The sequence below is a fragment of the Macaca nemestrina genome, chromosome 4 (genome assembly GCF_043159975.1).
Source record: "Macaca nemestrina isolate mMacNem1 chromosome 4, mMacNem.hap1, whole genome shotgun sequence".
Classification (NCBI taxonomy): domain Eukaryota; kingdom Metazoa; phylum Chordata; class Mammalia; order Primates; family Cercopithecidae; genus Macaca; species Macaca nemestrina.
Genome location: NC_092128.1, coordinates 87,333,632 through 87,358,051, shown reverse-complemented (window position 1 = coordinate 87,358,051; position 24,420 = coordinate 87,333,632). Strand labels below are relative to the sequence as shown.

The 24,420-nt window shown below is 39.6% G+C and overlaps 1 protein-coding gene and 1 pseudogene across 2 annotated transcripts in view; one reads left to right on the top strand and one right to left on the bottom strand.

Moving 5' to 3' along the window:
- Positions 1–2,217: 2,217 nt before the first annotated feature.
- On the top strand, positions 2,218–5,294 carry LOC105475916 (ataxin-2-like protein; annotated as a pseudogene).
- A 2,128-nt stretch (positions 5,295–7,422) lies between these two features.
- The window catches only part of LOC105475625 (leucine rich repeat containing 72), a 52,551-nt gene continuing 35,553 nt past the window's right edge, over positions 7,423–24,420 (bottom strand). The window contains exons 6-9 of one of the 2 annotated variants that reach the window (XM_011731048.2): positions 17,014–17,103; positions 15,873–16,025; positions 8,881–8,908; positions 7,423–7,651 (exon numbers count right to left, since the gene is read on the bottom strand). In XM_011731048.2, coding sequence (XP_011729350.1) covers positions 7,486–7,651; positions 8,881–8,908; positions 15,873–16,025; positions 17,014–17,103 — 437 coding nt within the window. In that variant the 3' untranslated portion in view covers positions 7,423–7,485. The remainder of the gene's footprint in view (positions 7,652–8,880; positions 8,909–15,872; positions 16,026–17,013; positions 17,104–24,420) is intronic. The other variant, XM_011731049.2, reaches the window with a different exon arrangement.

The window sequence follows — 24,420 nt, the reverse complement described above, 5'->3', positions numbered from 1 at the left end:
TGATTTTTTTTTTTTTTTTTAAATATTCAGGGGACACGTGCGCTTGTTTGTTAAATGAGCATACTGCATTCTGTGGGAAGTGGGCTTCTAGTGTACCTAATACCTACATAGCAAACATCGCATCCCACAGGGAATTTTTCATCCCTTGTCCCCCTCCCACCCTCCTCCCTTCCGGAGTCCCTGAGTGTCTATTATTTCCATCTTTATGACCATGCATACCCACTGTTTGGCTCCCACTTATAAGTGAGAACGTGCAATATTTGCTTTTCTGCTTTGGAGTTGGTTCACTGAGTATAATGGCCTCCAGCTCCATCCATGTTGCTGTAAAAAGCATAAAATCATTCTTATAGCTGCATCACTGGAGAATTTTAACTTTTTTATTGGTTGGTCTTCCTTTCTCTCTCTCTCTCTCTCTTACTCTCTCTCTCTCTCTCTTTCTTTCTTTTTGCATCTCAGATGACACAAACCAATGTTTTTTTTTTGAGACAGGGTCTCACTCTGTCACCCAAACTGCAGTGCAGTGGGAATGATCCTAGCTCACTACATCCTCAGACCTCCTGCCCCAGCCTCCCCAGCCTCCTGATGATATAGGAGTTAAGAAGAAATTATTTAGACTGATAGTAAGAAAGTCCTTGATAAGGTTTTCCTTTTAATGAAAAGCATCCCCAAATTATTTTATTTTCTAATAAAGAGCAGCCTATAAAATCGAGCTGCAGACATAGACAAGCAAGCTAGAAGCTTGCAGGGGTGAATGCCGGCAGCTGCGCCAATAGGAAAAGGCCACCTGGGACTAGGAATGTTCAAAATGCTGGCTCCATTTCCCCTTTTCCTTTCCAATCACTTGTGCAGTAGGGAGCAGATAATATGGCACTGCGAAGTGGAAAGTCTATTTGCATAAGAAGAAGATTAGGGTGGGTTAGCCAGCTTCCCAAAGCACTATGTAAATGTCACACCTGGTCCAGCCAATCTGTGGGCCCTATGTAAATCAGACACCTCCTCTTCAAGCCTGTCTGTAAAATCCGGTGCATTCTGCCATGGGCAGAAAGTCCCATTTGGAAGCCCCTCTCTCGCAAGAGAGAGAGAGCTCTTCTCCTTTCTCTTTCTTCTGCCTATTAAACCTCTGCTCCTAAACCCACTTCTTGTGCTTATTGGGTTTTTCCTTGGTGAGACAACCAACCCCAGGTATTTACCCCAGACAACGACATGGCTTCACTTAGTTGGGCTGGGTGTGAAGCCTGGGCCACCCACCCTGCCCGGATTTTATTTTTTAAAGAAGTGGGCTCACCCTCCCCATGTTGTTGCTCAGGCTGGTCTCCTGGCCTATTTTATTTTATTTATTTATTATTTTTATTTTTTGGCTACTGCTAATAGCTGTTCTATGTAGGAGAAATCTGTCCTAACAAGGATAATCCTTGGAAATTTCCCATTCAAATCCAGCATTTGGTTGTCAAATGATCATCTCTTGTAAAAGGGAAAAGATTAAAAAATAAACACAAAGATAAAAATATTAAAAGAAAAAGAAGAAGAAGAAGAAAAGAATGGAACATATTCTACAAGGAGAGCCATGCCTAAAAGAAAAAAAAAAGCAGCTATTCATCAAGCTGCAATACTGATAGATACCGGAGGCAGACAAATGCCTATGCAGATAAGAAAGAGTCCCCGGAGAATCTCTGCTCCACAAGTGTTTATGCCAGATGTTTTTGTGCAGATAAGGGAACCTGCACAGGGTCTTTCCTGGGCATGCCCACAAAGGACCGGAAGCCCAAACGCACTGGCAGAATGGGGTGGAGCCACCCGGAATTCACGCCTAACACATGGGAGGAGCCTGACCTTTTCAACTCGCGTTGTGGTCTGGCATTCAGTTTGTGAGGTGGAAACCTGTGTGCACGACCCCTCTTTTTGTTCAAAGCTTTCCTTTCACTTAATAAATTCTGGCCTCCTCACCTTTCAACATGTCTGCATGCCTAATTTTTCCTGGTTGTGAGACAAGAACCTGGATTTAGCCGAACTAAGGAGCAAAAAAATCCTGCATCAACATTTCAAAATATATTAAGCACTGGGGCTCTCTCTACCCCCGACACCTCAGGGTTCCCCCTGCCTGCCAATGGCGGGCCTGGCTGCCCAATCCCAGTGACTTCCCACGCTCTCCCGCGGGCCCCAGCTCCGGCCCCCTCTCTCCCTCCCTTCCGTTTAATTCCCCTTCCGGACGTTGCTATCATGTTGAAGCCTCAGCCGCCATAAGAGCTCTCCAAGCCCCAGCAGCCGCCCCCCATGCAGCAGGCCATGCCTCCTCTGCAGCTCCACCGGGGCCTCCTGCGGCCTCCTCCCCCTGCCTGGGGCCTTCGGCTGCCAGGAGCGGGCTCCGCTGGGAAGCCAAAAGCATCTTGGCGATGCAGCTGCCTCCGCAGCAGCAGCACCAGGAGAGGCCGGGGGCCGCTGCCACTGGCAGCGCCAGGGGACAAAGCACAGGAAAGGGACCCCCACAGTCACCTGTGTTTGAAGGCGTGTACAACAATTCCAGAATGCTGCATTTCCTTACAGCTGTTGTGGGCTCCACTTGTGATGTAAAGGTGAAAAATGACACCATCTATGAGGGTATCTTCAAGAGGCTGAGCTCAAATTTTGAACTAGCAGTGGATGTTGTACACCAGAAAGCATCTGAGCCAGCAGGTGGTCCTTGTCGGGAGGATATTGTAGACACCATGGTGTTTAAGCCAAGTGATGTCATGCTTGTTCACTTCTGAAATGCTGACTTCAGCTACGCTGCTAAAGACAAGTTCACCCATTCAGCCATCGCCATTAACTAGAAGGGAATGGGGAACACAAAGAGAAGGTGCTTCAGCGCTGGGAGGGGGGTGACAGCAACAGCGACAACTATGACCTTGAGTCCGACATGTCCAATGGATGGGACCCCAATGAAATGTTCAAGTTCAACGAGGAGAACTACGGTGTGAAGACCACCTGTGATAGCAGTCTTTTTTCTTATACAGTGCCCTTAGAAAAGGACAGCTCGGAAGAGTTTCAGCAGCGAGACCTGCGTTTGGCGCAGTTGGCATGAGAGATTGAATCAAGCCCTTAGTACCGCCTGTGGATCGCCATGGAGAGTGATGATGGGCCACTGGAGTGGAGAAGCACAGGGCGGCCCAATGGCAGTATTCAGGGCAGGAGAGCCCCAGGTTGGCATCCAGGAAGATAAAGTATATCATCCCTCTGCCTCAATGAGTCCAGGAAGGTCCCCAGGGAGGAGTTTGATGCAGCAGCTCTCCGTGTGGTTGGCCTGGCCTTAGCTCTTTGCCACCTCGTGGCCCTCACCATCTGGACAATAGCAACCCTGGCCCAGGTTCTGAGGCCTGTGGTATCAATGGAGGCCCTTCCTGCATGTCCCCAAAGGCACAGAGGCCTCTGAGAGGTGCCAAGACCCTGTCTTCACCCAATAATAGGCCTTCTGGAGAAACTTCTGTTCCTCCTCCTGCAGTGGGCCGGATATATCCCCTGAGTTCTCCCAAGTCTGCTGCCCCTGCCCCAATCTCAGCTTCCTGTCTTGAGCCTCCCATTGGCTTGGCAGTGCCAACATCTTCAGCCTCCATCCCTGTGACCTCATCAGTCTCAGATCCTGGAATGGGCTCCATTTCCTCAGTTTCTCCAAAGATCTCCCTGGCCCCCACAGATGTAAAAGAACTCTCTACCAAGGAACCTGAGAGAACCCTGGAGCCCCAGTAGCTGGCTCAGATAGCTGGGAAAGTCCCTGGTCTTCAGAATGAACAGAAACTATTCCAACTGGAAGAACTCAGAAAGCTTGGGGCCCAGTTTAAGCTTCAGCCCAATAGTTCCCCTGAGAACAGCCTGGATCCTTTTCCTCCCTGGATCTTAAAGGAGGAGGCCAAAGGAAAGGAGAAGGAGGCTGATGGTTTGTTGACTTCAGATCCCATGGGGTTCCCTCCAAGACAGAGTCCATATGGGATAAGGAAGACAGACCACCCCTGGCACCAGCAGGAGGCACTGAGGGTCCAGAACAGAGCCCCCCCCCACCTTGCCCAAGCCAAACCAGCAGCCCCCCAGTTGGGCTCATCAAAGGAGAGGACAAGGATGAGGGCCCTATTGCTGAACAAGTAATCAATGTTGAACCCCAATACCAAGGAGTTCAGTCCCACAAAGTCTCTGCTGTTTGTGAATAAATCCACCAGTACCCCAACTTCTCCAGGGCCTCGGACTCATTCAACTCCCTCCATCCCAGTGCTGACAGCAGGCCAGAGTGGGCTATACAGCCCCCAGTACATCTCCTACATACCTCAGATCCACATGAGACCAGCTGTGCAGGCATCTCAGATGTATTCGTATCCTGGATCCAATTCAATGTCTGGGCAGCAGGGCAAGTACTGGAGAGCAAAATGCTCCCTGTGCCCATAGCTCTGGGACCAATACCAGCCAGCCTCAGCCCCACCTCGGTGGCTGCTGGCCTGCCTCTGGTGGCTGCCACGCCCTATTCTTCCTACATCTCCTACAACACTCAGCAGTTCCCAGGCCCACCTGCCATGATGCAGCCCATGACCCACTACACCTCACAGCCGGTGTCTGCCCCTTTGCTTCAAAGCAATCCACGCATGCTGACGTCGGGCAGACATCCCCAGGTCATTGTGTCATCCTCCACCCTTCAGTACCCTTCTGCGGAGCAGCCCACCCCTCAAGCCCTTTATGTCACTGTTCATCAGGCCTACCCACACTATGCCACACAGCTTCATGCCCACCAGCTGCAGCCGGCTACCATGCCTACCTGGAACCAGACTGCAGCCCCCAGTCCTGTCCAGCATCAGGCAGGAGTGGCTCCACACCTGGGCAGTGGACACCCAACAGTAGAATCTGTACCACCCAGGGGCCCTGGCCGGCATGCTGCCCTCTCTGCCTCTGGGACCTTCTGCCCGGTCCCCTCAGAGCAGCTTCCCCCAGCCAGCCACTGTGTATGCCATCCACCACCAGCATCTGTCCCACGGCTTCACCAACATGGCCCATGTTCCCCAGGCTCATGTCCAAACTGGAATCACTGCAGCCCTGCCCCCTCACCCTGGGGCTCCCCATCCACCCCAGGTGATGCTGCTGCACCCACCCCAGAGTCATGGGAGGTCACCCCCAAAGTGCAGTGCCCCAGAGTGGGGTGCCTGCATTCTCAGCTTCCACACCCTCACCCTACCCCTACATCAGACACCCCCAAGCTCTCACTGACCCCGACTGTCTCCTGACTTACCAGAGTTCAATCTTACCCCTCCCAGCAGCTCCCCTTCCACCCCCTGGGGAACTGAAGACTTTCCTGGCCGAGACCCGAGACCTCCATGAGTGGAGGGAAGAGTGATCTATGCCTCTTCCCCCAGCAGTTCAGACCACTCCCAGTTCCCCATCCCCCCTTTCCCCAGGGGAGCTGGGGAATTCCTGCCAAGCACCTTGAATGGGAGGGGCCTCACAGAGGGCAGCGCCAGGGTCCAGCAGGGGTGGGGGGTTCCTGCTCTGTCCCTGCCTGTCCCCACCCAGTATTGCCCTCGCATCCTCTCATCTATTCCCCTGCTGGACACAGAAGATCTTTTATTTTCTGTTGTTTGTAACCTCAGACTTAGGTCCCCTGTTCTTTATTTTCCATTAACTTGAGTGGCCTGTGTGAGAGACAGATGGATGCCCCAGGAGGATGGCCGGACAAGAACTTTTACTTTTTATTACATAAAAATATAAATAAATAAATAAATATTTAAATAATTGTGAAAGTCAGCCAACTCTTATGGCCTACTTCGTCCCAATAGCTTATAACCTATTCCCATAATATACTTTTTCATATGTACAATTGTCTTTTTAGTTTTTTATTCACAATTTTAAATTGTGAGCATTACTTTTTATAATTTGCTAATTTATACCTCTATTTCCAATATGGGAATCATGTCAAGACTTAGAGTTATAATTTGTTTTATACATTTTTCACAAATCTGACTTCACAAAAGTATGTTATTGCAACACTGTTTTGTGTTTAAGCATTGTGTGTGTGTGCATGAAAACACTGAAACTTCCTCAATAAGTGAAGAGATGTTCTTTTTGTATGTCTGCATTTGCGATATACATTTTACTTTTTGACCTATTTCTTTATGAATATGTTTGTCTACTCATAACTGTTATACCTGTGCAACTGTCATTAGTATAACTGAGTGCTTATACTTGCAAAAATGTATGTGATTATTGCCTATTTTATTGTATTTAGTAGCCTATAAAATGTTCTGTAGATATAATGTTTCTCAAACAAATCTGTTTTAAAAAATGTAAACAAATGTCTTTTAATTTTTTTAAATTATTTTTTCTAGAATTACATTTTTGGGACTATGTCTTTTGTCTTTTGGATTATGGCCCAGGCCCAAGCAAGAGAATGCTTCAAATCTTTCTATCACCTAATCTTGGAAGCCAAAAACAACCATTTTTGTCATGATACCAGCAACTCACCTACGTGAATGGGCAAATCTTTGCGTTTTTTTTATTCTAGCTGCAACCTTCTTCCAGGGACCATATCTGAATTTTTATACTCTGGCCGTGCACAGAATGATAAGTGCCCACAGGTGAATGAAGGCTGTAGATTCTCAATGTCAATTCATTATTCCTTCTAGGCTTTCATCTCTTGCCTGTTTTGATTCCAGTCCACTTCTACAGTGTGTCTGTGTTTCCCAACCACCATCAGCTAGAAGGAGATGTCACTCTGCCCTTTGTAAGCTTTTTATCTAGCTCCTTAGGGAAAACTGTAATGAATTTGAGTTACGTTCAATGTCCACTTTTGTCACTCAGTACTAGGCAACTGCTAAAAGCATTTGGATTTTTTTTTTCCCTAAGGAGCAAGTTTCTGGCTATACCAAACCCAGGTCGTTAGCCAGAACTGGCAAATATCTCCAGAGAGGAGAGTCAAAAATAGTACACTGGATAAGTTACTTGTGTTATATAGTCTTACAATGAAATACTATACAGCAGTAAGAATGATAGAATCATTACTTCTAGCAACAACATGGATGAAGCTTACAACGTCAAGTGAAAAAACCCAGACACAAAATATTCATCTTCTATGATTCCATTTATATGCCTTTTGAAATCAGACATGGTTAATTTATTGTCTAGAAATCAGGACAGTGATTACTTTGGAAGGGTGAGTAGTGACTGGTACAGGAAGGAGGGAGCTTTCAGAGTCCTAATAGTGTTCTATTTCTTGATCTAGCATGCCAGTTACATAAACATGTTCAATTTTTTAAAATTCATTGATTTGGACACTTAAGAATTTTATACATTTCTGTATACATTTATACTTAAACAATTTTACATTAAAAAACCTAAAATGTAAGAATTATTTTTCATTATTGGTGTTTCTGTTTACATTTAAATATCTCAAATAATATCATAGTAGTATGTAATATGCTAAGTCACGGGGAAGTTTAATATACAACTGAAAACCACTACGATTTCTAGAAATACCAGGGCTCATCTCAGTGTAACTGTGAGCATTTGAGCCGGTTCTGTGCCTTCCTCTTCGAGGTATCTTTCCTCTCGTGTTGGAACTGTGTTCCAGTTCATAGAGGTCAAAGTCATCACTGATCTCTTCATGGACCTCACAAAAACAGCATCTTCTGGGTCATTGAACACAGTTCTGCAAAAAAAGCAATTATGTCAGAAAAAAAGCAATCAAAAATGAAAATTTGACCAAAATCAAATTTTTATTCAAATGCATTAATGCCATGTTTTTCTGTGTTATTTGTGTTATTAGTTGTGTACCACTAACAAATAATTTGCAGGCTCCACTGACAAATGACTTTCAGGCTAAGTGACACTATTTATATTGTATATATTGTTTACTTTATAAATGAAGTATCTGAACATATTTGGGGATCAATTAGTACAGTTAAGGTCTCACATACTCATACAGTCATGTTTTAAAACCATGTTAAATGAGATGATTAAAATATTTATAGATATATGCATATTATTATCTTAAGTTCACTGTATTCCTAAGTTTTTTCTACATTATGCCATATTTTATAAATGTATGTGGAGATAATTTTCCATACTGTATCCAAAAAAAAAAAAAACATCTTAAGTGAAAAAATAAAAAGGAATGATGACTCTAAATTCATCAGTATTCATGAATTTGAAAAGTCTTCTATGGACTTTTAGTGAGGTGCTTGCTTTTGGAAATGTAAATTCTAGTGAATATAAAATATAAGTCTACATGATAACTGCTATGACCGAACATATTTAGAGAATAGCTAAACAAGGAATGTACAGCCCCACTTTCAGAATAGCTAATAGTTAAGGTTTAGTTTTTATTATTTTATTTTTTGAAACAGTCTCACTCTGTCACCCAGGCTGGAGTGCAGTGGCGTGATCTAGGCTCACTGCAACTTCTGCCTCCTGGGTTCAAGCGATTCTGCTGCCTCAGTCTCCCGTAGCTGGGATTATAGGCGCCCGTCACCACGCCCGGCCAATATTTTGTATTTTTAGTAGAGGCAGGTTTTCACCATGTTGGCCAGGCTGGTCTCGAACTCCTGAACTGAGGTGATCTGCCCATCTCATCCTCCCAAAGTGCACAGATTACAGGCATGAGCCACTGCGCCTGGCCGAGGTTTATTTTTCTAAGCATCAAATTATCTTTTTACTTATTTGGGATTTTGATAGTAATATTAAAAGCCCAAGTATGTCAGATATGAATACAGAGCTTGAACTCATTCATCACAGAAAGACCTACCAATTTTTCTCATCTATTGAAGAGTGAGTCATTTTTTAACTCATTAAAATCTATTTTAGGAAATGGAGATGATTTAAAGGGACAACACAATTATGAAATAATCTGATAATAAATGTATAGATAAAATTACTTACTTGTCTACATTATTTGCAAATCCAAAATCTAAAAAAAATACATTTTAAAGTTAGTATTTTAAAATATTTATCCAGCATTTGAAAACAACGGAACGATGCTATAAAGGAAAAGTATAAAACAGGGCTTTCTGTTTTCAAGTTATCCTTTACACAAATAGTTCAATCTGTCAAAAATCCCTTTTTATCTAACTCCAAAGCAAAACTTTCTCTTAGATATACTGGGTTTTGCCTTAGGTTTTGAGGCAATTTTTTTAGTACAATATAAATTTCAAAACCCTGAGAATGGAAAGCTTAGTCAATTTATAATGTACCAATGGAATCTAAGTGGAAATTTTTGTATTTAGTATACTGAGGCTGATATAAGATACTGAAACCTATCCCTTTTCTTCTGAAAGGCACATGCGTCTATAAATGGACTAACAGTCCAAATGAGGAGAAATAGTTAGGAACATTTCAACTATTTGGATTCTTGGCATTAACTGTAAAGAAACAGAATAAACAAATACTAGATCACAAGAATCTAGATCTTCCTAGCTTTGAAGCTCCAAGACTAGTCCTCAAAACCTGGATTTCTTATGGTGTCTTCCAGAGATGGTCACTGCTTTGTTGATTTCCCTCCGAAAGCCTAGTGCCCGTCCAGAGATGGATTTTACCAGCACCTGTTGTGCCAGTAAAGCCCACAGTATCAGCTCTTGCCACTCCACAAGCAGCAGCGACCACACAGCCTCTCTGCCTTAGAATTCATAGCATTGTTCTCTTCATAAGTGGCTGACAAAAGTCTCTTGTGCATTTTGGATCATCCTAGGCTATCTTTTCCTACACTTTCCTCCCAGCTTTATTGAGGTATAATTGACAAATAAAAACTGCATATATTTAAGGTGTACAACTTGATGTTTTAATATACGTATTCATTGTGAATAATCAACACAATCTAAATAACATATTCATCAGCCAGACCTCTGCCATTTTTTGTGTGTATTGGTGAGAACACTTAAGATCTACCCTCTTAGTAAATTTCAAGTATACAATACAGCTAACTATCGTCACATTACGTAAGATCTTCAGAATTTATTCATTTGTGTAATATAATTTAAACTTTGTACATTTTAAATAACATCTCCCCATCTCCCCTTCCCCACAGCGCCTGGCAACCACCATTTTACTCTCTGCTTCTATGAGTTTGACTATTATAATTCCATATATAAGTGAGATCATGCAGTATTTGTTCTGTGTCTGTCTTATTTCATTTGGTATAATGCTCTCCAGTGTCATCCATATTGTCAAAAAATGACAGGACTCCCCTGTTCTCTTCTACATTTTTAATTACAAAAAGCACATACTTTACTTATAATGAGTATAAACAATAAAGAAAATAGTGAGCAAAAAGGGAAATTTCCCTTTAACCTTTCCACTTCCTCTTACTACTATTAAGTATCACTATTAAAAATTTTGTGTGTATGTTTCCAGCCTGTATGTCACATATGTACTCACATGTCTACATGTACATATACATAGAGATTTGTTTGTTGACAAAATTCCAGTTTTGTTATTACTCATAGTATACTGCTTTTCCAATGAGTATGGTTTTTGTTTTTTGTTTTCGTTTGAGACGGAGTCTCTCTCTGTTGCCCAGACTGGAGTGCAGTGGCACGATCTCGGCTCACTGCAACCTCTGCCTCACTGCAACCTCTGCCTCCTGGGTTCAAGTGATTCTCCTGCCTCAGCCTCCTGAGTAGCTGGGATTACAGGCGCCTACTACCACGCCCGGCTAATTTTTGTATTTTTAAGAGAGACGGGGTTTCACCATGTTGGCCAGGCTGGTCTCAAACTTCAGGTGATCTGCCCGCCTTGTCAAGGTGTTTTTAATACCCCCAAATATATTATGGATTGATTCTATAATGGAATAGTTTGTATTATACAAATGTGCCATAGTCTATTTAACATTCTCCTATGAATGACCATTTAAATTGTTTCTACTACTTTTGCTATTATAAAAAATATTGCAACATGCAGACTTATACCCATATATTTTTTCTTTGTCCATATGTGCAAGCACTTCTGTAAGGGAGAGATCAAATTTAGTTGCTGTGTCAAATGGTTTGCACATTTTGTATGTTGGTGGATACTGCCATATGGTCATCCAAGAGAGTTGAACGAGTTTACATTCCCATCAATAACATGAATTGTGCTCTTTCTCCCTCATCTTTAACAACCCTTTAAAACTTCTGCCTACTTGTTGGATGAAAGTAGTATCTCATTGTTTTGATTTCCACTTATTTGATCATTAGTGAAGGTGATCATTATTTACATTTCTTTCTTTGTACATATGTCTTGTCCATGTCATTTATTTTGTTTTCTACTGGGATTTTTAAATTGACTTGGAGATGTCCTTTAGAAATTATGGGTGTTAACTTTTGCCTATTATATATGTTATAAAGACTTCCTCCAATCTTGCATTTTAATTTTCTTCCTATATGATGCTTTTTATTTTTAATTATTGTGGATACATGCTAGTTGTACATATTTATGGGATACATATAATTGTTCTTCATTTTTATGTAGCTAAATCTGTCAACATTTCTCTTTGATGGCCTCTGAGTTTTGTGTGAGGTTTTGATTGGCCTTCACTTTGGGATTATGAAAGTATTTTCTTCCAGTACTTTTTTATTTCCTTTACATTTAGATATTCAATCCCTCTGGAATCTATTTTTGTATATGGTGTCTCCCTTAGAAAGTAGCTCTAGTTTATCTCTTTGGCCCAGGGCTACTTTCTGGCACAATTCTAGAGGGGGCCTCAGTAAATGTTTGCTGTGCTAAGAGTGTCCATTGAAGTTATGCAACATGGAAGCTCTGTTGACTGCTGATTTTTGCTTTCACAAATTTTTCTGAGTCTACACAGCTCCCTCAATTGCTCAGCCCTATGCCAAACAATCTCTAGATCTCACATTGACCTCTAATACCTACCTGAACCTTCATGCATAGGTAGGGGTTGGCATTTACTCTTCTGGGTGTGCCTGGTATGTCATAGCTACCCAAAGTCAGAAACGTCTTCAAGACTTGATTTCCTGAGCCATTGATCTCCCAGCTGATAACTTTGAATTATCTGTTTTCTCTGGATTCTGTCCTGCCTTGTCTGTACTGATGCACTTTTTGGTGAACTGCTGTTTGTTAAATAGTCTGCCTGGTCTTCCTTTTTGGACTTACCCTTCCCTTTTCCTGAGTAGTACATGTCTTAGCTGCCAGGCCCAGGCTCTGTGACACTATACCCCAGCTTGGGCTCAGCACCTGGAGCTCTGTCTTCAGCAAACATGGTGGAAATCTGGCAGCCTCACTTTTGGACCACTAATGGACATTTTGAAAGCTTGTTGGTGTTTTATTTTAAATTCCCCTTAATGTCTTTCCACATCTAGATACATTGGTGAAAAATCTGCAAATGATTTTCCTTAATGCCAGGTAGAAGCCCAAAGTGTTTTGGTTCTGAGAATACCGGCTATCTTGCAATAAAACCCAGAGACAGTAATGAAAATTTGTACAACCCTTTTAACCATACTTATTTGATAAGGACTGATAGATGGGATTTGAAGAAAACTTAAAATTGATCTTGCTTCTCAAGATATTAGAAATATAATTGGTTTCTTTCTCAACTTTAGATTAAGGATAATAAAATCAAAATGTGGCTTTATGATTGCTTCATAAACATTTTTAAGTGTAATTTCTTTTCAATAAAATAATTCATATTTCTCTTAGAATTACTCTAATAATTTTTTAGAAAGTCACAATAAGGGCTCTGGGCTAAAAATACTTTTTATTCTGGGCTAAAAATACTTTTTAGTTGTTATGATATAGTGACCTTTTGCAGAAAATGAGTAGATTTATAATAATTGTCCTGTCAATTATTAGAGGCTTTAGTCAACATATCTGTTAATTAAGAAGAAAAAGTTTCAAATGCAATAAAATACTCTCCTTATCTTTTCTGCTCCTGATTTTGTTTTTGGAGGTTCAATATGAAAAGGAGCCAAGAGAATTTAAAAAACGATTCTAGTTCTTTCAGCAGTCTGGTTAAACAAAAGAAATGTAGAGCCCTAAAGGTGGCGATCACACCGATAATAATTATAGCACTGAAAAATAGATTGTGGGGGCTGACCTTGCATTGTTTGTTATTGTGTGCATTAACTGTTTTTAAGAGGGGAGATTTTCTATCTAAAGACCACTTTCCTTCCACAGCATGGTCTACTCTGATAACAGACATCAGTCAAATACATGTAAGATTTAGATTGGTTCAATCTGGATGGACAAGACAACTCAAAGCAGGGTGAGTGCTGCTATTCCAGGTCAGAAGGTAGAGTTAAACATTTTCCGACTGGCAATTGGTTGAAAGAGTTATTATCAATAGAAATGAATGGGTTACGAAAAGGGGTTGTGAAGACCAAGGCTTTAACATCCAGATGAAGCTTCCAGGTAGCAGGCTTCGGAGAGAATAGACTGTACATATTTCTCTTTTTCCCCTTCCTTCCTTCCTTCCTTCCTTCCTTCCTTCCTTCCTTCCTTCCTTCCTTCCTTCCTTCCTTCCTTCCTTCCTTCCTTCCTCCCTCCCTCCCTCCCTCCCTCCCTCCCTCCCTCCCTCCCTCCTTTTCTTTCTTTTTCTGAGACAGAGTCTTGCTCTGCCACCCAGGCTAAAGTGCAGTGATGCAATCTTAGCTCACTGCAACCTCCAACTCCCAGGTCCAAGCGATTCTCCTGCTTCAGCCTTCCAAGTAGCTGGGATTACAGGAGCCTGCCACCATGTCTGGCTAAGTTTGTATTTTTAGTAGAGATGGGGTTTAACCATGTTGGCCAGGTTGGTCTCAAACTCCTGATCTCAAATAATCCACTTGCCTCAGCCTCCCAAAGTACTGGGATTACAAGTGTGAGCCACCATGCCTGGTGAGTTAGACAACTGTAAATATATACACACATTTTAGTATACTTTCAGTTTTGGGAAACATGTGCAGAACATGCAGGTTTGTTACATAAGTATACATGTGCCATGGTGGTTTGCTACACCCATCAACCTGTCCGTTAAATTAGGTATTTCTCCTAATGCTATCCCTCCCCTGGACCCCCAGCCCCCAGCAGGCCCCAGTGTGTGATGTTCCTCTCCCTGTGTCCATGTGATCTCATTGTTCAACTCCCACTTATGAGTGAGAACATGCGGTGTTTGGTTTTCTGTTCTTGGGTTAGTTTGCTCAGAATGATGGTTTCCAGCTTCATCCATGTCCCTGCAAAGGATATGAACTCATCCCTTTTTATGGCTGCATAGTATTCCATGGTGTATATGTGCCACATTTTCTTTATCCAGTTTATCATTGATGGGTATTTGGGTTGGTTCCAAGTCTCTGCTATTGTCAATAGTGCTGCAATAAATATACGTGTGCAGGTGTCTTTATAGTAGCATGATTTAATCCTTTGGGTATATACCCAGTAATGGGATTGCTGGGTCAAATGGTATTTCTGGTTCTAGATCCTTGAGGAATGCCACATTGTCTTCCACAATGGTTGAACTAATTTACACTCCCACCAACAGTGTAAAAGCGTTCCTATTTCTCCACATCCTCTCCAGTATCGATTGTTTCCTGACTTTTTAATGATCTACATTCTAACTGGTGTGAGATGGTATCTTATTATGGTTTTGATTTAAAAACTTCTGATCACTGTTTTCTGACTTCCACGATTGTAGCTGGGGAGTTTGTGGTGAATCTCTATGTTATTCTTTTGTAGGTCATCTGGGTTTTCTCTCCGACTGCTTTAAGATGGTTTTGCCCTTGGTGAAGACTTTTGTTGTTGTTGTTGTTGTTGTTGTTATGTGTCTTTTTTGTGTTTGGATTCATTTTGTCTGGTGCATCTATGAATTCTTTGCTAATTCTGGTAATTGTCTGGGCGGTCTAAGAATTTATTTAACAGTTTGGGAAATTTTCCAGCCATTATCACTTTAAACATTACCTTCTGCTAATTTCTATCTATAATTTGTTTTTCAGGAACTATTACTAAGCTTATATTGGACCTTCTCTTTCTAATGTCTCTCCTTTTCTCAATATCTAATTCATATCTTCTATCGCTTTCTTTCTCCATGTAGCATTCTGGGTAATTTCTTCCAAACTATTTTTCAATTCAATTTCCCCTTTATTTCTAAATACTTGATTTGGTTTTTTAAAACATGCATGTTGTCTCATTGGCAAAGTGTCATAAAGACAAGGATTTTACCTTTGCACCTTTTCTCATCCACCCTCTCTTCCTTCCTGGAATGGAGATGTAAGGGTTGGTGGTATACCAACCACCTTGTAATCATAAAGCACACTAAGAGTAGCAGAACAAAAGACAGATATATCCTCAAACACTGATGACATCATAGAACTTTAACCCTAGATACCGTACTTTTGTATTCTTTGCTGTCTGAAAAAACTAAACCCCTATTTTTTTCCATTTCTGTTACAAATATGAAATTAAATTCCTACTAAGGAAACATCTTGAAAATATTCAAGTTATACTTGCATATAATGACCCTGTGAATATAATCAAAATATTACCAGTGCTTATTTCTGGATGGCAGAATTGCAGATGATCTTTATTTCTTCTTCGTATTTTTTCTATATTATCAAAAATTATATAGCCTTAATTGGTAAAATCATCCATGTCAGTGGTAATAAAAATAACGATAGCTCATTTATTGAGCCCTTTATACTGTGTTAGATACTGGGATAGAGGCTTCAATGTATTATCTCATTATTATCACAGCACCCCATTTGATTTCACATGCATGAATGAGGATGAAAATTGCATACCTACTTTAACTGTACTAAAAGTATTATAAAGTTAGCAAATATATTAGAAATTATTCCATTATTTAGATACTTAAGTTTATTGTAAATTGTAGTTGCTATTATTACAATCAAATTACCCAAAACTTTGAGAAGTTTTAATTTCATTAAATTTTTTTTTTTTTTTTTGCAAAATACCTGAAGGTACTCTCTGGGCTGGTTTTTGCTTAAATGGTGATTTAGGACCCCAGGAAGCATCTACTTTTCCTCTGAATGCTATTGATTGAATGATATGAGCCTTTTTATGGTTAAAAATGGTAATCATTGATCTTCTTTCTTTTTCTGTAACTTCTGATAAATGCAAAAAGTAATGTTATTGCATAGCATTATAAATAGGCAGAGTGATTCAAAATAGAACTGAATACTTTCAAGAATGTATTTATCTAAACTATGCTATATGTGAACATCCTGTCAAAATTGTTTTGTAAAGGAGCTATCACAGTTATTTCCATAATCTTACAAGCACTCAATATACACCCCACACATCACAAGACAGAGCTTAATCCTTCAGTCTAATGCATCCCGAACACCCTTTAACACATCACCAAGGATGATTAAAATTTTAGCATGAAACATCCTTTCATTTCCTCAAGGCTATTAGAAAGGAGAGGTATAACCGTAAGTTTCTGATGTATCCTATAGAAAGTGGTTACTCAGTAATAAATTATTAAGAATGTTCAAACCTGTAGAGACAGAAAGGTAAGTAGATAGATAATATAGCATTTGGAAGCAAAATAGGCCTCAAAAAATGTTAAGCGTAATATGCTGAGGTTGATTGTGTGTGTGTGCATGTGGCATATAGAAATCTGACATGCTATCTTGAAGGTGCATTCATAAAGAAGTCATCATTCATTGTATGTTTCAATATATACATATTTACAGAATTTTAAAAAGCATGACTTTTAGAACTTAAATAGGCCTTATGAGATTTATTCCAATTCCCTCACTTTTGAGATAAGAAACTAAGGTGCCAGGAAGTAAACGATTTGGCATCCAACATGTTAATGTCAAAACCAGAACCAGAAGGACCACTTTCCTCATGCTCAGTTAGAGGGCCTTTCTAACCAAGTAGTAAAGAGACGTGAATTTCTAAATCAGGGCACATTTTAGAGAGCAAATCTTTCAAAAATAAGTAATTGAAAAACTTTCATTTACAAAGACAATTATTCAAAGGGATATTTTTTACAAAAACGTATTTTCAAAGGTAGTCTTCATTTATAACCACTGAACTATAAGACTACTTCTCAAATATTTCTTTGCAAGAAGGAAGGGTCCTTACGATTTCGGTCAAGCAGCTCCACTCCTGGAAGGTGGTAGATGATATATAAACGATACAGGTTATATTGGCACAAAGGATTTTGGTATAGACCTGCAAATGAAGAATCCAAAACAAAATGTCAGATTTCAAAATCCGTTTCACGTATCACTCATAAAATGCGAAAAATTAAGAGATTCTATAAAACATAAGAACTTATAGAGCTCTTCTTCATATCCAGCAATAGACCCATGAAACCTTTACTTAGAGCAGCAGTTGATTTTTCTATCTGTTCAATTCATTCATTCAACAAATATTAACCAAGTGCTTACTATCTACTAGGAACTGTGCTAAGGGCTATGATCATATCATTGACCCAAATCTGCCACAAATGAAGGAAATTTTTAACATGTCCATAAATAAATTAGTAAATGAAGAACTAGATATCAGCTCTATTGGAGTTTTGAGGTTACTTTTTATTAAAATATCACTTGGTAGTCTTCTTTTGGTCTCCAAGTTCACAAGGGTGCATGCGTGAAGATAGGCAGAGACACAACATCCTGCTCTAATAGAATTTATTTCCTCCACACCATTGCTCATAGTTCAGAATGTGTCGATAGTAGTTTCAGATCTCAGCAGGACCAAAGCTGAGCAGATGTGGCTCTTGCATTTTGTCTGTCTCTGGCCAGGCACGTGCATTTCTGAGATCCTGGTGTGCAGGTGCTAGGATGTGCGATAAACCGCACTTCCTAATGGAGTGGTTGGAAGAATGAGGCACGTGGATGCAGAAGCAGCCCTGGCACTTCTCACATCATATCCCTTGGGAATCAGCACATAGGTGTTCTTAAACATCTTCAACTAGAAGTTGTGAGGGCTTTATTTTTTTTTAAAATGATATTTTCCCTATTCATCCTAGATGATAATAAACTTTTTTTTTTTCAGCACAATGTGAAATAAAACTTTAAAGATTTTCAGTTGGGCATTTTTTTTTTTTTTTTTTTTTTTTTTTTTTTTGACAGAGTCTTGCTCTTGTTGCCAGGCTGGAGTGCAATGGCATGATCTTGGCTCACTGCAACCTCTGCCTCCCGAGTTCAAGCGATTCTCCTGCCTCAGCCTCCTGAGTAGCTGGTATTACAGGCACCTGCCACCACACCTAGCTAATTTTTGTATTTTTAGTAGAGACGGGGTTTTTCCATGTTGGCAAGGCTGGTCTCAAACTCCTGACCTCGTGATCCGCCTGCCTTGGCCTCCCAAAATGCTGGGAATACAGGCATGAGCCACCGTGCCTGGCTGGGCATCTTTAGTTATTCGGATTCTGCCTACCTACGTGCAATTTCTAGGAAATACTTCTGAAAATACAACTAATGAGGAGAACCACTAGATGGCAGTAAGAGAAAGAGCTCCAGCTACTGCACAACTGCTTCACTCAAAATGAAGCTCACTTAATGTACATGTGAAATTTAAGAATACTGTTGTAGACTATTCATAAATACAAAGAGGTTTGATAAAGGCCTGAAAATAGGAAGCATTAGAACCTCTGAAAAAAACTGATTAATATTTATAAAGAGCAGTTTGTAACATAAAGAAGATTGGGGTGGGTGTATGCTTAAAAGATAACAAACTAGATAAAAACTTTAAAAAGGTCAATCATCTGGAAGTTTTCTCTGTAGTAATAAAACATTCTGATATTTGTTGTATAAACACAACTTTTTCTGGCTAATAAAAGCATTATATATAGCTATTCCCTGCGGAAAACACGAGCTTTAGAGGGACATAAAGCAGGCAATGGAAGACACCTGGGGCATAATAAACAAAAGTTACAGGAATGAGGAAAGGCATACAGGAAAATGTAGAGCCAGGAGCCACAGATAAATTTAAAAGAAAGGAAATATGTATGTAATGGAGAAAATGAGAAGACAAAACAATTTTTTTTCAAGATTTCTTAAGTGACAGAAAATGATCTGAATTTTATTCTTAAAAGAGAAGCATTTTAAAGTGGTAACAAATAATTATAACTGAAGGACAGGGAATAGAACAGATGTATATTAAACCACTAATAAGGACAGATTTTAAAAGAGCCATCGGGATCATGAATTGTAGTTCGAGCCAGAGAAAGTAAAGAAAAGGACCCTCTTCAAGGATATAAAAGCAAAGCATAATTGTTTTTCATGAGAACTCAGAAGGAAGAAAAAGTCACAGATGCTTTAGCACAGAAGTCTGCTTTGTGGTTACTGTCTTGGGGAATCACATCTGACACCTCATAACCCTGTTACACATTATAGCATCTGGAAGTAGAGTCTGCCTTTACATATGACGTTAATGGAAAATGTACCAACATCTTTCAATGACATTTTCTCTAGGTGCACCCTTCGTCTTCTCTTTTCCCTCTGAGGACATTACTATCCATTTCATTTCATTTCTTGGCTTTTTCTGCTAAGCCTTGGTTAAGTAACTTCTATGTGGAAATTCAAAAACTAGCTTCAGCTAAATAAAACACAAAACTTGGATTTACTACTGTTACATTACTTATTAACAACATATTGATACTAAAAACTCTATGGACTTGTGGTTGACCATTCATCTCATCATAAAGTCAAAACTGAATGACACAAAATCAGAAATCTGAACTGTTAGCCCAGCCTCTGCTTAAATTAACTTAAAAAAAGTTGAATTAAGTAACTTGAAAGGCATTTCATCATTATTATTCACTGTTTCCTAGCTCTTAAATTTTAGAAGGAAGCAATCTTATTTTTAACTCTCTTTTTTCCTTCTATACTATGAAACATTTAACATTTTGGATTTATGAGTTTTGGATTGATGCTACTAAAATCAACATAAATTAAATGTCTAAGATGTGAAATCGGTTTCCTGTGTCTGAATGTTCTGAACGCCTTCTATGATGTACAGGCACATTCTTTTAGAAACTCTGAAGAGAAATTGCTTACACTTTCACTTTCAATAGGTTAATACTATTTAATCCACCTTCCCTCTAGGCTACTTACGGTGTACACCTCAGTGGCGCCAGCACTGTCTTGCTTATCTTAATTTGGGATTCTGAGTCTAAGCAATTTACATTTACCCAATGATATATCAAAATGTCTCTACTACCTTACCACACAAGCTTGACTTACATGAGTCACGTGTATGAAGCCACTTATTATCAAGACAGAAGGCGAAAAAAAAGATATCTAAATAATTGGCTCCAGTTAGTTTTTTGTAAACTTTTAAAGCAGTATTTAAAATCATTATTTTAAATGAACCCCAATGTTTTTAAGGCTGCCTTCGAAGAAAGTTGATGTAATTAATAAGAGACCAACATCCCAATTTTAATATATGAGAAAAAGAAAATGACATGGAGAAGTTAAAAGCCTATTATAGAGAGCAGCCTGTGGAAGGAAGTTCAGCTGTCAATAATCAGATACCAGGATTGTGAGGCTCTGGGTCAAGCTTACTTAGTAAGGTCAGCATCTCCATTGTTAATCATCATCTTGTTTTAACTAAAAATCTGGTGGCCACCACACACCATGTGCTAATATGGAAATCACCCCTGATTGTAAAAGGCAAACTAGGATAAAGCAGAGGATCGAGAGAGGAGGGATCAGAACATTATCTTTTTCAGGACAAACAGTAGTGAAAAACACTCTTGGTTCTTTTTCTTTGCTGAATCGTTTTGTCTTTTGGGAGGGGTGGTCCCACCTGGAAGGGTATTATAGGAAAAGAGGCTCAAAGGAAGGGACCCTGGAGATCCTAGTCCCACCCCATCTCCCAGCATCCCTCTGCACCGCTGTCTTTTTGCAATCGGCAGTGGATTGGGGCCACTGCTAAAGACAAAGGCAGACAATGTTTAAAAGCAATACCTGTGGAAACATGGAGACCCTCTCTCGAAAGGAGGAGCTCCCTGTTCCCAATGCTGATTCCTGGAAGCTCCAGTAGGAAGCAGGTCTTAACAATTATGGCATGCAGGAGTCTTAAGCATAACTTTCCAACAGTGGAGCTTAATAAAACAGAAAATTAGAAAGAAATGAGAAAACTGAAGGTTTAGAACAGGAGACTGGCTTAAGCATTTTGATGCTGTGGCTTTTGGTGGTGGTGGTTTTTTTTTCCCTCAGTACTGGAAAGGAGGCAGGAGTTAATGAAAGCCATCAGCCACAAAGTGGGTCTTTGACACATGTGGATTCTGATTTAGAAAGAATTTGGCTGTATGAATGTCTTCTTTTGAGAAATGTCTGTTCATATCCTTTGCCCACTTTTTGATGGGGTTGTTTGTTTTTTTCTTGTAAATTTGTTTGAGTTCTTTGTAGGTTCTGGATATTAGCCCTTTGTCAGATGAGTAGATTGCAAAAATTTTCTCCCATTCTGTAGGTTGCCTGTTCACTCTGATGGTATGAAAAAATGCTCATCATCACTGGCCATCAGAGAAATGCAAATCAAAACCACAATGAGATACCATCTCACACCAGTTAGAATGGCGATCATTAAAAAGTCAGGAAACAACAGGTGCTGGAGAGGATGTGGAGAAATAGGAACACTTTTACACTGTTGGTGGGATTGTAAACTAGTTCAACCATTATGGAAAACAGTATGGCGATTCCTCAAGGATCTAGAACTAGATGTACCATATGACCCAGCCATCCCATTACTGGGTATATACCCAAAGGATTATAAATTATGCTGCTATAAAGACACATGCACACGTATGTTTATTGCAGCACTATTCACAATAGCAAAGACTTGGAATCAACCCAAATGTCCATCAGTGACAGATTGGATTAAGAAAATGTGGCACATATACACCATGGAATACTATGCAGCCATAAAAAAGGATGAGTTTGTGTCCTTTGTAGGGACATGGATGCAGCTGGAAACCATCATTCTTAGCAAACTATCACAAGAACAGAAAACCAAACACCACATGTTCTCACTCATAGGTGGGAACTGAACAATAAGATCACTTGGACTCAGGAAGGGGAACATCACACACCGGGGCCTATCATGGGGAGGGGGGAGGGGGGAGGGATTGCATTGGGAGTTATACCTGATGTAAATGATGAGTTGATGGGTGCAGCACACCAACATGGCACAAGTATACATATGTAACAAATCTGCACGTTATGCACATGTACCCTACAACTTAAAGTATAATAATAATAAATAAATTAAAAAAAAAAAAAAAGAAAGAAAGAATTTGGAGGAGGGAAGGGAAAGGAAGAGGAAAACTGAGTTGGAAAGAGAGGGTGTGGAAAGGTAGACTGCCTGGAGAGAAGAGGTGGAGTCCCCTGACTCTGCCCGGAAGACAGGAATTCCAGTTCCCAGGACCTCACACTCTGCAGCTGGTTTAGGCCTCCCTGAAGCTCTCAGCCATGCGTCTCCTAGGCAATCCTTGGCAATTCTCCTTATAAATGCCAATGGAAAGTGCAATGCTGAGAATGGATTAGTGTTTTGCCCTTCAGGCTGTTTTCTCACCCTCTGAAGAACTTGTCATTTAAGTGAAATAATAACACTTTATAATTGCACATGGATTTACAACTTAAAAAGACAAAAATGACCACATTTGAAAACACATAGATTTCTCATTTTAGTTAATGAGCTAAAGCTAATCTGTGATTGCAAATGAGGCTCATAGAAACTTAATCTGAAGACATGACTGCACAAATAACATTAGTTATCTAATAAATACAATCTATTTTCCATGCAACATCTTTAACCAAAATGGGACATGAGTTCAAAATGTGAATTTTTAGAAAACGCTTTTTGTTTTTTGTAATTGGACATAACGTTTTCTCCATTTCAAACAAATGATCCCACAACAAGATTCTCAACTGGAAAATTACAGTTACATAACTTGAATTGCGTCACTATGATTTTAAATAGTGGTCGTAAACTATTGTGACTGGTAATGATATGGACATTATACTACCAGACTGGTATTTAAAAACTAGAAAACTCCCACCCCTTATGCCTGGCACAATTCTATGCTCACGTACACCCTTGACAAGTAGGGTATGGGCTAGATTTCAGGATCTATTTGGTCCTGGGCTGGGCACCTTTGTTCAAGGCATAACCTTGTTTATTACTATGGGCATAACTCTGTTTATTACTATGGGAGTAAGCTTGTTTACTACTCTCCAAATGTTGTTTTGTAACAAGTTTCCTCAAATTATAGAGATTTTAAAGTAGCAAATCATTTTGCATCAAACCCCTTCAACTCTAAGATATATTTAGTCTGAGTGTTACAAATTTGTAAGCCCTATATAGGTATAGACTGGGTCTTTCTTGTTCAAATTTGAGTCCTATTATCTAGAATAGTATCATGTAGTGAATGTGTGATAAACATTTATTAAATGAATGAATGAATACATTATAAATATTTATTGAATGAATGAATAAATAAATAAATGATAAGTAAAACAAGGCATGAATTTGTGTTTCAACATTCCTTAAGAGTTTGGTTAAATCTGTGAGCTTTGCATTTCCGTGATTAAAGGGAATAATTCTAGTTACATCATAGGATGCTGTAAAGATTTAAATGAGACTATAATAAAACATTTTTTTCAACAAGAAAGACATTCAAACATGTTACTGTATGATTATTATTTAAAATAGCAGTTGTTTTCTTGAGTCTATTAGCAGAATTTCGAGACTGGATGCAACTTATTTCGTTATCTGATTTACATAATCCACAATAAAACAATTTTTTTCTTATTTTAGAATTTCAATTTTTGTTGTTGCTTCAAAATAACATTAATGGTGAGAAATGTTTTCTTAAAAAGTGTTTACAGAGTTATCCTAATGTTTAAAGCAACCCTGAGAAGTAGCTGTCAGCCCATTTTATAGAAAAACAAAGGTAAGTGTCCTAGGTCTAGCATAACTAGTCTTTTAATTATAGCAGCATTTTTTCAGCAGATACGGGCCAGGTAACTCAAATATGCAGGCCAATTCTTTCACAGAAGATCCAAAAGCTGTAAAAAACCTCCTGACAGCAGGCAGCCTTCTCATGTCTCCAAAATAAGCATAAAATTGCCATGAACTTGGTGTAATTTTGTGATTTTAATACTTGGGTTTAAATAATCTAACTGTAACAAATGAATCATTTTCTCTCAGTATAGTACATATAACTGACAACACTGAAAACATATGGAAACTTTAGTAACTCTCTCTACATTGATCTGATTATCTGATTAGAACCTTCACCATCAATACTAGTTTACAACTATTCAAAATACTGTCTCAGGCAATTCTGAGAAATGAATAGAAAAGGAATTTAAAAATATATCTATTGCATTACATTATTATAAAGAGGTCTCTAAACTCTAAAGTCTGAAAACCTCCTCTGATCTGCAGGTCTTTTACCTTAATACATCCAGAATCCTTTATCTTGTATTGTGGTTGTATACATGTTTATCTACCCTTCAAGACCATAAGCTTATTGAG